This window comes from Sinocyclocheilus anshuiensis, unplaced genomic scaffold, assembly GCF_001515605.1.
Source record: "Sinocyclocheilus anshuiensis isolate Anshui unplaced genomic scaffold, SAMN03320099.WGS_v1.1 scaffold183, whole genome shotgun sequence".
Taxonomy (NCBI): domain Eukaryota; kingdom Metazoa; phylum Chordata; class Actinopteri; order Cypriniformes; family Cyprinidae; genus Sinocyclocheilus; species Sinocyclocheilus anshuiensis.
Genome location: NW_015548309.1, coordinates 742,195 through 756,163, shown reverse-complemented (window position 1 = coordinate 756,163; position 13,969 = coordinate 742,195). Strand labels below are relative to the sequence as shown.

The 13,969-nt window shown below is 36.6% G+C and overlaps 2 protein-coding genes and 1 non-coding gene across 5 annotated transcripts in view; all 3 read left to right on the top strand.

The window, feature by feature from the left end:
• The window catches only part of LOC107656285 (myotubularin-related protein 5-like), a 66,138-nt gene extending 62,604 nt beyond the window's left edge, over positions 1 to 3,534 (top strand). For all 3 annotated transcript variants that reach the window (XM_016444048.1, XM_016444047.1, XM_016444045.1), the window contains 5 exons: positions 75 to 182; positions 265 to 470; positions 986 to 1,073; positions 1,258 to 1,389; positions 1,485 to 3,534. In XM_016444048.1, coding sequence (XP_016299534.1) covers positions 75 to 182; positions 265 to 470; positions 986 to 1,073; positions 1,258 to 1,389; positions 1,485 to 1,583 — 633 coding nt within the window. In that variant the 3' untranslated portion in view covers positions 1,584 to 3,534. The remainder of the gene's footprint in view (positions 1 to 74; positions 183 to 264; positions 471 to 985; positions 1,074 to 1,257; positions 1,390 to 1,484) is intronic.
• A 923-nt stretch (positions 3,535 to 4,457) lies between these two features.
• Positions 4,458 to 4,545, top strand: trnay-gua (transfer RNA tyrosine (anticodon GUA)). Its single transcript is given in 2 exon segments — positions 4,458 to 4,494; positions 4,510 to 4,545. It is a non-coding gene; the product is annotated as a tRNA-Tyr (tRNA).
• A 236-nt stretch (positions 4,546 to 4,781) lies between these two features.
• LOC107656284 (H/ACA ribonucleoprotein complex non-core subunit NAF1-like) lies at positions 4,782 to 9,038 on the top strand. The gene is made up of 9 exons (XM_016444044.1): positions 4,782 to 4,919; positions 5,777 to 6,387; positions 6,579 to 6,750; positions 6,914 to 7,007; positions 7,477 to 7,559; positions 7,713 to 7,873; positions 8,118 to 8,169; positions 8,338 to 8,428; positions 8,568 to 9,038. The coding sequence occupies exons 1-9, from the start codon at positions 4,875 to 4,877 to the stop codon at positions 8,873 to 8,875; spliced, it is 1,617 nt and encodes a 538-aa protein (XP_016299530.1). The 5' UTR covers positions 4,782 to 4,874; the 3' UTR covers positions 8,876 to 9,038.
• Positions 9,039 to 13,969: the final 4,931 nt, after the last annotated feature.

Sequence of the window (13,969 nt, the reverse complement as noted above, 5' to 3'; positions counted from 1 at the left end):
CAGAAGTCCTCATTATAATGAAATTATTTTCTTCATACACGAATCCTTATGATCTTTTTAATATATCAATTCAGGATGTGCAGAACCTGGAAACTGAGTTGGGACAACCTACGGAAAAATGGAAGGACACATGGGACAAGATTAAGACAGCCCAACGAGTTGAGTCCAGACTAGAGAGCAGGGTAAGATATTAATTACCATCTTACCTTTATCTGCAAATTACTAATGGGATGGTGTATTAATATTTTGTTTCTCTTTCCCCAGCACTCCTTCTCCAGCTCTCTGCTCATGTCATCCAATCTGAGTCACCAGCGGCGCTCTCAGGGTGTGTATCTGCAGGAGAGCGGGGTCGGCTCCTCCATCAACCTAGCACTGGACTGCGAGGTCAGCGCCACATCCACACCTGCAGCTGGTCGACCCAGTACCAGCACGCTCTACAGCCAGTTCCAGAGCACTGAGAGCGAGAACAGGTCTGTGAACACATTCTTCATACTTCATCGGCTGCCCCGGGTCTGTTTTTGGGTTAAATGACATTTTCAACTTTAGTTATGGTTGTATAAATGAAACAAGTTGTTGTTGTCACCTAGCAAAATTGGGTATTTGATGCATGACATATCCATAGACTTATTTTAAAATCAAATTTCAGGTTAAAATTAATTTTATATGAATATATAACGTAAAGTGTAAATTGTATTTTTTTTTTCCCCAGTTTTTAATACATTTTTAGCCTTCACTAGTTAATTTGAAATGGTCCAGTTGTGTAAAAACAATAAATGTTTGCAATATATTTATATAATAACATATTAGAAATAATGCACATATTTTATAAATTTTATATTGTATCATAAATAATTGATATTTTTTATAATAATTATATTATTAATAAATAATAAGTTTTTTATATGAACTCAAAAACTATATCATAAAAGAATAAAAATGTAATATATATGTATATATCATTTTTTTATTTTTTTTTTTGATGTAGGAGCTTTGAGGGTATTTTATACAAAAGAGGCGCTTTGCTGAAACCTTGGAAACCACGTTGGTTTGTACTGGATAAGACCAAACACCAGGTACTTTATTGCTACAGTGAAACCAAACACTGAAAACTTTGGTTTTGGAACCATAATTGATTCAGTATACAACTCTTGCATGTTATATATTAAAATGAATTATTTTGCAATATGTTTTTGATAAGGAATAATTAAAAGGGGCTGAAATTGATGCTTTTATGAACCCCTTTTCTCTCTTTCCTAGTTGCGATACTATGAAACAAGGCAAGATAAAGAGTGTAAGGGAGTGATCGAGCTAGCCGAAGTGGAATCTGTCATTCCGGGGACTCCCACCATGGGAGCACCTAAAAACATAGACGACAAAGCCTTCTTTGATGTAAGACCTATATAACCCATTAATGCCCGTTGCTTTATTTGTCCATGTGTGTTTTTTTGAACCACGTTAACCTTTTTTTTCCCTTTCTCTTTCAGCTCAAGACGACCAAAAGAGTGTACAACTTCTGTGCCCAGGACAGCACGAATGCACAGTTATGGATGGACAGTATTCAGAGTTGCCTATCTGATGCGTAGGAGGAGGGACATTGCGGAGGACAGAACTGTGACACTTTGTGGGGGGCGAAGCCAGTGACGGACAGTGCTCATAGCCAATGGGTAGCACTTCCCGGGGTGTACAGAGAGAAGTTGGAACGGGCTTCCGTATTGGTGATATTGAACTTTACGATGACGATTTCAGCGTTTTTGTTTTAAAAAAACATGAAAAGCTACGAAAAAACAAAGAAATCCCTTAAAGACTGATATCTGTGGACTCCCCTGTGCTCGGCTTGTTTTAAACACGCCCATACACCCTGGATGTTGTCCTACGCTTGTTCGAAAAGGCATGACCTGCGATTCTTCATCCCATATTGCTCAAATACTGCCAATGGCACCTTTCAGCTATGCAGGGGCCTAAAAGTGCCCAATAACTTAGCCACAGCTTGCAAAAGAGTGACCCTAATGTGACCTTTAACCTCTTCTGAACTGTCACTATGCCACTGCTTGGAGTCGTCCAACAACTCACACATCACAGTCATCTGGACTCGTACATCATAAATTCTGCCTTCTCATTGGCTGGTCAAGTTCTCTCGCTCCTTTCTGATTGGTTGGCTTCATCCGTGCAACGGTTCATGAAGGATTTTGTGTTTTCTTTTACATTATTTACATCAAAATAATAATTAAAACGTTCATTCTTGTCACATTTGACCAAGTCCAAACAGTTATCAAAATGCCATCTGGAGATTGAGATTTGACTGTTTACAAACTAAATTCTTGGGTTCTTATTATGAAAATTAAAACCACTATTGCTATTGAGAATTTAAGGGATGTTGAAGGAAAAGGAGGGATGTGTTTTGTCATAATTTATGCACAGAAATACAATTCTTTGATTTTTACAAGACGAAAAGCGCCGACTAAAATGGGGGAAAACTATGTGTGGATGGGGTTTATAACCTCTTCGTGTTATCAAGTGTCTGTTTACACCAATCAGAGGCCAGAGATTGGAGCTGGTCGCCATGACAACTGGGTTCCTCATCATTTCCTATAACAAAAATATGCGAACTTTAAATATGCATTCTGAAGGGGTACAAACTCTCAAATTGAAATGTATTAATGGATCTGAAAGAGATATCAGACCTGCCATATCTATTTAGTGAGCTTTTTTTTTTCACTGAAAAACTGAATCAGCCTGTCCTGAAATCAAAGGCCTGTTGTCATGCGCTTCTGTTCTCCAGCCTCTGAGCCCTGGATCTGTCAGAATCAGTGTTTTAGTTAGTCTGTTACCTGTTCTGTTGAATCCTGTACATAGAGGAGTTTGTTTATATTATTCCTTTAGAGAAAGTCTATTTTGCTGGACTTGGTGAGGATGCATAGAAGTGTCACCTGTTTATCACAGGACTGCACTGTTGCAGGGTTTTTTTTTAAATTCCAGATACAAGAACTAACACACACACACACACACACACGGTGTAAAATAGGGTAATACTTCAGAGTTGTTGACAACAAAATTTGAATTGTAGATTTTTGTTCCAATAACCTTGTATATAATACGCAAATATGTATGTTAATGGTAGTAATTTATTTAACTTTGTCTCCTGAATATGACAGTCCTCAGAGCACCACTTAACTTTTAAATTAGAAATCCAATATGTGCCATTGTTTATCTCTGTGTTAACGTGACTAATGATATATATTTTTTGGAAAACTTCAGATATGACTCATAAATAAACCCTACATTTTTTTTCTCTTTTTTTTTTTTCTTTAAAATGAAACTTGCTCAGTACATGTTCTCATAATTCGAGTCCTAGGATGTCACAGGTTTCGTAACATTTGAGCAAATTATATCTGACATCAAAAACATAACATTTTCAATTATTTATTTTTCATACTTTTTTAAATTTGCTTTATTTCATCTGATCCAGGTTGTGTTGTCAATCATGCCGTATATTTTTTAGGATTAAACCACTGTGGGGTTCATGGCCTCCTGACATTTCTGTGTGTGCTGCTTTTGTCTCGGTTTACTAGTGTCTCTGCAAAGATTTATATTAATTTAAAAATTAGAACATATAAACATCCTAATCCTTCATTAAAACATCAGAACATCGGAATACGACTCAAGTGTCAGTCAAACTGGGCGAGGGGGTGAATAATTTTACTGTTTAGTATAATTAGAAGTTTTGTGGTTTAATAGTATTTCATACAGAAAAATGAACCCAAAAAATAATTATGCAATAATTTACTCACCCTCATCTTGTTCTAAACGCTGTCTTTAAATTTTTTTTTTATACAGGTTTTGTGTAACATGGATGTGCAAATACATTTTATTTTAAAAATTAAAAATCATTTTTGGGTTAACTATCTCTTTAAGCTGCGCTTTCTAGATGTGCATGTACAAGGATTTGTGTAGAGACACATAGCTCCATCTGTTGGTAACTTATTAACATTACACTAGCCGTAGCATGGCTATATGAGGTTTTGTAAGCTAAATTCAGATCTGATATTCACATTTAATATGAGTAGTAATAGTGACGTGAATCCAGCATTTAATTTTCGCAGTGAATGATTAAAAAAAAAAAAGAAACTGAATCTTATTCTGCATAAAGATCTCCCGCTGTGATTGGTTGACTGATAAGCCAATCACTGGCGGATTTCAAAACTCAGGCCTTCGATAGCTCAGTTTAGCTCAGTAGAGCGGACTGGAGCACTTGTGGGTTAAGAGCTGGAAGGAAAGCGTTTATTTGCTTCGGTTTATTCGCAACCAGCGGTTTTAAATAAGCATGTAAATAGTAATATTTAAATATACTACGTAACTACTGTAAACATTTGAAATATAATAATAACGTACATTACAATAACCTAACACATGTTTGCTGACAAGTAATTTCTAGTCTGAAATGTTATGCTGCAACCAGCCCTTCGATAGCTCAGTTGGTAGAGCGGAGGACTGTAGAGGTCGAACACTGGAATCCTTAGGTCGCTGGTTCGAATCCGGCTCGAAGGAGTAGTTTTTTCTGTGGTATTACAACACGTTAAGGATTTCAGTCCAGGTTAATACTGAGGCTTCAGTAATTTACCTCGGTCGGCGTTATGAGAAACTGACATTACATTTAACTTTGCAAACAATTAAAAAGAAGGGGAAATTATGTGGCTTCTCTTTCGCAAGTGTTGTGTTAACTTACTCAATTATAAAGCATTTTATTATTATTTTGACAGTGACGATTGGTACTTTTATTTTGAAAGGCTCCGTACAGTTCCTGCTGTTGTGACGCCAATGACATAAAATCATTTTTGAAGCCTTTCTTCACGCTGTTCTCACATGGAAACCTAAACATGGAGAATTCAAGCACAGAGAACCAGAATGTTCTAATTCCTTACGTATGTAGTCATCGTTCATATTCATTTTGGCACTTTTGGTACGTACCGAATTCCTGCTAACTGTTAGAAAAGTGTAAATGTATACTTTAAACGTGAATTATCAATATTTGCGCATGTGCTTCAACCCTGAACAGCAGTTAGGTCACAATTATGAACTGGTAGTGGATAATACAGCTCACACTGAGAGAATGAAATGTCTAATGTTGATTGGTAAATTGGATTGCAAGACACGGCATTACTGCCACCCTTCTCGGCTAACGTTACTTTAATCTTGCATTCTGATTACTTAAAGGGCCACTCGGTATTTTTTTTTTTTGGTAATTAAAAAAGTATCACGCATAAAGCAATGAACCGCACTTATGAGACATATCATTTTACATGATGTACACTTATGTTAGAAGAAGAACTGACATAAGTCTTCTCTCTAGAATAAGGCTGTTTTATTCGACATGTAGCGGGTCGCTCCCTACATGTGTTGATATCACGTGACCGTATTATGTAGTTTACCGCGTTATAATAAAAACAAAACAACGATAACCTATTTGCCTAATTATTTAAATAAAGTGCTTTCAGCCAGTGCTCAAGCCATTTTAAAAAGCATATAATATCAGAAGTTAAAAGGCATAGTCAAAAAAGCGGCAGACATTTAAATCAATTTAAATATAAGAAATGTAGATTTGACACATGTGCACCCACAATCTACAAGCGTAATCTTACTTCATGGAGTTCTTCTACTTTTGCATTATCTTAGATCACAATAACATTTGTGTTGTATTTTGTATTAACTGTTACTATCTTGTTTTTTTAATTGTTACAATCATTGTTGTTTAATTGTTACAATCTTGTTTTTTTTACAGAATCAGGATCAAGAATCTGAAAAAGAGAAAATGGAATTGGATATTAATAATACGTTTCAGACTAAAACGACCGGTGATCAGAGCTTTGGTCCTGAACTTGGACCAACAGATAAGCCATGCACCAGTGGTCAGTCTGAACAACTAGGAGATCAGAGCTCCAGTGGTCAACTTGAACCAACAGCAGAACCTTTCACTACTGATCAGTCTGGACTGACAGGAGAACAGAGCTCCAGTGGTCAACTTGGACCAACATCAGAAGCATTCACCAATGATCAGTCTGAAGAGACAGGAGATCAGAGCACTGGTGGTTCATCTGGACTGACAGCAGATCACTGCACCAGCATTCATTCTGGACAAACTGGAGATCAGAGCTCCAGTGGTCAATTTGGGCCAACAGGAGAACATTTAACCAGCGATCAGTCTGGACTGGCAGGAGATCAGATCTTCATTATTCAGTCTGAAAAAACAGGGGATCAGATCTCCAGCATTCAGACTGGACCTGCAGAGATGCAGTGTGGAACTCTGGTTAGTCCACACTCTGGGACTGGATCGTTAGGTCTGCTGAGCATGCAGTACAGAGAAAACAGCTCGGATGACAACTGTTCAGACAGGTAAAATAATAGGACATTAAAGTCTGTGCTTTGACATCACCAGTTAAGAACCTCCTTCTGCCCTAGCAGCATCTTGCTAAGCTCATAGATTATAATTTGATCATTATGTACATAAAGAATGTTTCAAAAAACTAGTCTGATTGATTATTGATTATTTAATGATTAGTTCTTATTATTTTTATATGATCCAGTGACTCAGACTCTTCGTCCTCCACATCCTCCTCTTCATCATCCTCAACCTCTTCCTCCTCTGAGCCTTTTAATTTAGTCAAGAACAACGCAGAAGATGACGATGAAGGTGTTGCCATGGGCAATGAGAAAAGGCCTGCACCATTGAAAACCCAAGATGAGCTGCTTATCGATGTGAGGGGAGGAACTAAGTGGCAATCTATAAACCGAAATGATGTTTCTGTTGGCAGAATTTCTCAATTTCCTTAGCTGTCCATTTGTGATCAAATCAATCAAGACTGATGTTAATACCAGGCATAAAAGAGCATAATTTGTAAGGTATCTTCTGTGTGTGTAGGATCTTCCTGTAGTTGAGAACCTCTTCATCAGCCTTCCAGAAGATACAGAGTTGGAGCCCATTGGGACAATATCAAGCATTGTGGAGCAATTAGGTATACAGGCATCTGCCAAACTCTAAGCATACATTTACTGCCGTTCAAGATTTTGAGGTTAATGTTTTTGAAAGATGTCTCTTATGCTTACCAAGACTGCATTTATTTGATTAAAAATACAGTACAAATTAATATTGTCAAATATTATTGCTATCTTTTGTGTTAATACATTTTTAAAATGTAATTTATTCCTGTGAAGCAATGCTGAATTTTTAGCGTCATTGCTCCAGTCTTCAGTGTTACATGATCCTTCAGAAACCATTCTAATATGCTGATTTGGTTCTTGAAAATGTATATGTAAATCAAATAGCTGTTTTATATTCATCAGCTAGAATTTATTATTTAACAAGACCAATATTTGTCAACTCATTTTTCCATATTTTTACATCTTAGCTGAGAGACACCATGCAAGTTTTGTCTTGGCTGAATTTAGAGGACATTTCATACAAAACTGATTGATTTTATTTAGTGATTGTGGAGTCATACAGGAACACACCACCACTGCATGAAAACAGCGTGTTATTCACCAAAAACAGAAACTCTGTTGGCAAGGTCAGTAACAATGTTTTATTTTTCCAAACTTTTGTAACAATCTATAAAATGTCTTTTAGGTGGCGATATACACTGTGACTTCTTGTCCAAGACTTCATATTGTGCTATAATCTGTAGTTTTGTGGGACTAAAATGTTGTTGGTTTCTCCTCAGATCTTTGACGTCTTCGGGCCAGTTTGTCAGCCTTACTATGCTTTGAGGTTCAACTCTCATGACGATATCGACCAGAAAGATCTTAAAATTCGAGATGTGGTTTACTTTGCCCCCAAAATTAAAGATTTCACAGACTACATCTTTACAGAGCGACTCCAAAGGTGAGCACCTCATTATTAAAGGGGTCATATGATGTTGCTAAAAAGTTTGTGTATTTGGTTCTTATCTATTCACGAACAGCTTGTAACACTCCAAAGAGAAAGGAAAACTTGAAATCGCATCATATGACCCCTTTTAAAGAAAACTTGGGTGTGCCTCAATGTTATTGAAATACGCTTATCTTCAGTGCTGTTCTACTATGGTATTTTTCCGAAAAACATTTACAAATTATTTCTCTCAAACAAGGACCAAAGGCTCAGATGCATTCTGGAAAAATGACCAGGAACCACCCCTTGAGGTAAATGTGCCCTTTTTGTAAAAATTATTTAGAAAATCAGGTCAACAAAGGCTTAAACTCTACTGAATAGAGTGATACCCTGCCCTAATAGTATGCCATCAGTATTATCTGTTAATAAGTGATGGTTTAGCCTCTCCACCGATTGGTTTTTATTCTGTGTGTATGTAGGCACTTGATTTTAGCGATGATGAGCAAGAGAGGCTGGCCAAACAGAAGCTTAAAGAGCAAAAGAGACGGCAACAAAATGATTCTGACTCAGGTGAGTCAAACGGTCAATTTTATGTTCAATTGTTTTTTTGTTTTTTTACCGACGTGATCTGAATTCGAACCTGAATGAGCACCACACATAATGTTTATATGCGCTAACTGCTCTGTTAATCACTGTTTTTACTTTCCAGAGGATGAATTGGATGCCCATAAAGGTCCGCCCCCTCATAAATCCGGCCGGCGGAAGCCCAGACAGAACCGCAACGTTCCCCGTGGGCAGCACCACAATCGTGGTGGCGGTTTCCATAGCAACTATCACGCTCGCCCCCCCTTCCCACCGGAATACATGTTCCCCCCTCCAGATCCACACGTTTCCCTTCCAGGGCCCAATGATGCCACCTTTTCCCAGACCGCCACCCTTTCACATGGGAATGGCCCCGTGGCCCCCAGGGCCAAATCAGGGCTTTATGTTCCAGCCCCCACCTCCACCACCGCATAATCAGTAAAGCTGTGATTGAATCCTATTTACAACCTGCACCCTAACAGGGATCACAATCTTTGCATACTAATACAACTGTATACAGGTGTAAAGTATGAATCAAGCATAACTATATTATTAGAGTGCAATTTTTCACTTTCTATTAAAAATTATTAATTTCTCACTTTCAGTGTGTCTTTTTCACTGTGTGGTGTCAGACACGATTGCTCTATTTTTGAAGCTGCTTTATTCCATTTATTTATACATAAAAATTGGATTACTGTTCCTGTTTTTTATAGTACTGCTCAGAAGTGGAAATGCAAAATGTTGATTTGATGCACATGTGAGGGGAAAAAAGACCTGTGAAATATTAAAGGGATAGTTAACCCAAAAATAAAAATTGTTCACAGTAGACAAAGTCATACAGATTTGACTTTGATTTGATTTGACAGATTTGAAGTTAAAGATGAGTGTTTGACGATAGAATTTTCATTTTTGGGTTAACTAACCTTTTAAGCAGACATGAAAAGGTTCTATAAACAGTGACCAATCCCGAAATAATTATTCCAGGGGTCAATATACCCATATGAATATCGATGAAACAAATTAATATGTATTTTTCTCAAAGTCTGTGTGAGTCATTCATGAAAATAATGACAACATGGAAAATGGAAAGGGACATATTAGAGGTAAATTTCTCATTGTTTCTCCATTACATTTTAGATTATTTAATACTGATTTGATGCTGTTAGTGCTTGAGATGGAGTTATAAGGCTTAATTTTGTGTTGATCAATTTCAGGTGACTTATTACAGCTCAAGTTATCCAGTCAAGAACAGTGAGTGGTTTTCTCTTTTTTTGACAATATTGTTGTAATTTAATATTGTCTAATTACCAGTTTTGTGTAATCTAATGGTGAATGGTGGATAAAGCAGCATAAAGTATATTCTGGGCTTTGTGTACATTTTTCTTTCTTTATACAGTATTAGCATTTTAATTAAGGTTGTGTATAACTAAATCATTTCAGGGCCCCCTTGAAGTTTTATAAGGCCCCCTGTTTAAGAACCTGATTTAGTCAAATCTGCTCTACAATCATAAATGAAAGTGCCGGTACGAGACTTGAACCCACAACCTTTGGGTTATGAGTCCGACTCTCTAACCATTAGGCCACGACTTCCCCAAAGAAATGGGGAAAGAAGGGGTGTCATAAGAAATGACACCCCTGGTCTATTGTCATTTTGCCATCTTTAACTAAACATGTTCAAAATAGCATCAGCTCCGTGCCCTATCCCATGATCCCATATCCCTTTTCCTACTGATATTACGGATGTCCCGGGATGCTCTTGTCTTTCTGTTGTTTAGAAGCTGTAATTCTGACCTCAGCAACCCGAGTGTTGTGATTCAAGGTCGCAGTGTGTTTCCAGCAGATTGGCAGTGCCCAGGGCAACGCAATCCATCTGGGAACTGGCAGTTTCATTCGCTTCTGTGCAAAATGGGGCACCTGGATGGAAAGCGTGGACTGCGATTGCTATCTCAACCATGTTTGAAGCTCTGAAACAGGAAAGGAATGTGATACTTCACAGTGACACCTCATTTTATAACTGGGGGTACATTTACTAAGGTCAGATTTAAAAAAAAAAATCATAAATCTTCCTTAAAGGGGTCCTATTATGCTTTTTCACTTTTTTTAATGTTAGTCAGTGTGTAGTGTGTATGTTTGGGCATTAAAAAGATCTAGAAAGTTACAAATCTCAAAGTCCACTCCAAAGGGAGATATTTCGTTTTTTAAAAATCCCTTTTCAAGAACTACAACGAACGGCTCGTTTGGACTACAGCGTTTGTTTTCCGGGCTTTGTGATATCACAAAGTGGCTCATTAGAATAGCATTACAAATAATTCCGCCTACAGAAATTCGAATGGTTGGGGGGTGGGGAGGGGTGATGATGTCAGGAAACAGTGGTTGCAATTTACTTTTTAACTCTGTTCCTGAGCATTATAACCCCAATTTGCTATTGTGTGCTGCGCATTTTACTGAGGACAGCTTCCACATCACAAGTGAGTAGTGCCGGATTCGCCAAAAGCTTTTGTTGAAAGACGGAGCAAGGGGCGTGGCAGTACTGAAACACCGTCTAAGCTGTCCGCCAATCACAACGCTCTGGGACAGCGAACCAATCACAAGACATTTTGTTTTTCGGAAGGCGGACCTTCATCAAAGCCGGAACTAATCGAGCCGTTTGTGGCAGGATGGGGAGAAAGGTATTTTAATAATGCCAGTGATAAACTGTAAACGTTGTGGAGAAGCTGCGGGAAAACAGGCAGAGGCAAGGATCTATGTGCAGGTATTTCATGGAAATACAGCATGTTCTAGTACACCCCCAAAACAAAATCAAGACTTTGTAAAAGAGCATAATAGGACCCCTTTAAAGAATTTTAAGAGATGTTATGCAGAACACCAACCTGTCTGGACATAAAATATACTGTAAAAGTATTATTATTATTATTATAATTAATAAAATGGAAAAAAAATGCAACCAGAAACATTAACTACACACATTGTTCGCTCATATTTATCTCCTCTGAAACATAAGGTTAAATTTATTATAAAAAACAATATATGGCATTTCAACAATTCGTCAGTGGACAAAGTCTGATTATGACAAACGTTATCCACCAATTGGCTCTACATAGTAACTTAGTTGACAAGTAACGGTTGACAATTTCACCATTTTGACTTATAATTTCAAATGCTGCAACCACGTTATTTTCTAGACCACGTTAACCTCATACTTGAATATGTATTTAAACTTAAATCATAAAATATTGCAAAAACAATGTACCCAACAGGCTTCCATGGCGTTGTTTGGTCAGTAACATGGTAGACAGAACATTTGCATACATAAAAAAATATTATATTAAAGAAAATCAAATTGATATGCTATATATATCTAAATTAAATGTATATAAAAAAAATATAGAATGTTTTTTTTTTTCCTTGAGAAAATTGGTAGGAAAAAAATGGGCATGAAATGAAGGCCTCTACATTGTATAAAATATCGATCCTTTGCTGTGGCAGATCGTAGAATTCTGCAGCTACAAATGAGTTCTTGTCAGTTCGTTTGCTTTGAGCTTAAAACATCGATTCCCTTTGAGTTATTTCGGTGTTTTTTGTGAAACAGAGAGAAAATGACCGATACGGAGCGTGTAAACGGACAAATAAACATCCCGTAACCTTGAGCAGGTGTAGCTGCGTAAGTATGGGATTAAACTTTAAGCTTGCACTTTGCACAGGACCCGTTCCAGTTTCTGATGACTTCCTTCCCTGTTTTGACGTGTCATTTAAGGGGAAGATATCTGGCCTCGTTTCAGCTGAGATTCGGTTGCCTTTCAGCGGAGCCACCCGGTTGCCAAGCAACGCCATCATGTTGCTGTGACAGTCTCGGTAGCGGCTCGTCGTCTCATGTTAATGTCTCTCGTGCTCTGACACGAATGTCCCACAATCTGAATGGTTTTGCAAACAGAGAGGCTACTGTAGCAGCTGTAGTTTCTTAACGAGTGAAGTAAAGTTCCTCGCCTAACTGGTAATTGGTAAGGGCAACGTCTGCTGCACATTGCATCTACAGGCCATTGTACATCGACATAAACGCGCGAGAAGGCTAATCTGACCAAGATATGTGTCGCACAAATAAGAGTTCTTGTCCCCTCACTAACTGTTCATTTATTTATAAATTAATGATCCCTCCTGGCATTACTAGCCTTGGTATGTTTGTTTATAGCTGTTAGAATAGCATACGTGCGACGTTTCCTATAGTAACGTTATATAGCTAGTAGGCTACGTACTGTGCGCAGTTATAGTGAGTTCATGTAAATTGGAACACTTTTTGCCATTAAGATGACTGGGGAAAATGGACCAATTAACCTGAATTAACCCTATATACTGTTAATATTCTGAATTAACGTTTATTTTTATATTTTCATTTTAATTTTAGTTAAATTTGTAGTCCGTTTGTTACGTGCTTTTGTCATTTTTATGTTGCTATTTATGTTTAATTTATTTCAATTTTATTTGTAGTTCAGTTGTAGTTTTTGTGCTTCAACTTAAAAATATTTCAGTTAGTTGCCAGGGAAACATTTCACATTTTTATTAATATAATTTCTAATTTTTAAATAATTTCTCATTGTTATTTTCTTAATAATATAGAGACCACTACAAATTATACCGTTTGTTGTTGTTTTTTTATATTTGTTCATGTAAATTGGTATTTTTGTTACTATTTGTTAATAAACCTAAATAGCATTAAAAATGGAGACCACTACAAAATAACCAGTCTACTATTTATAGGTATGTGTTCAGTAAATTGAACATTTTTGTTTTATTCAGAAAAAAAGAGATACATGGTCAAAATAACAAAAACAATACAGTGCTTTCAGATCTCGAATAATGGCAAGAAAACAAGTTAATATGAATAAAAAAAAAAACACACAATACTAATGTTTTATTTGGTGCAATAACTCCAGCTTTAATGTGTCATTATGTGAAATCTGAAAACATGGCATATTTTTATTATTTTGACCAGTTGTCATTTTCTGCAAACAAATGACAATATTTTTTATATGGAATCTGGGAGAAATGTTGTAATTTCTCAAGTTTACAGAATAAAACAAAAATGTTAATTTTACTCTTAAACACATACCTGTAAATCCAGAGAAACTGATAATTTTGTAATGTCTCTTTTTTTTTTTCCAGAGCTGCATAGAGTGAAGACTTAAAATAATAATCCTTGATAATATGAATAATAATAATTAACTAAAAATAATTTAAAAAATAAATAAAATCAAATGAATGAATAAATAAAATAATAATAACAGCCAAATAGAATGAAATATATTACTATAAATAATCAAAAATCTAAATGTCTTATACCAAACTTACTTCGTTTTGTAGTTTGTTACTTTGCAGTCATCATGGACCCAAAATGTATATTAGTACAAAAAGCATCAAGATGTTTTCAAAAGCCAGCTGAATTGAATCTGTGAGACAATGGACCACACAAAGCATTCGAAAAGTTAACAGATGAGAAAGATAAAGGGGGAGCAAGAGAGCTGAAGTGAGTGAGTG

Coding starts and splice junctions, on each gene's coding strand:
- LOC107656284 (XM_016444044.1), top strand. CDS start 4,875: ATGGAGAATTCAAGCACAGAGAACCAGAATGTTCTAATTCCTTAC. Junction 6,388..6,578: donor GATGACAACTGTTCAGACAG/GTAAAATAATAG, acceptor TATATGATCCAG/TGACTCAGACTCTTCGTCCT. Junction 7,560..7,712: donor ACAGAAACTCTGTTGGCAAG/GTCAGTAACAAT, acceptor GTTTCTCCTCAG/ATCTTTGACGTCTTCGGGCC.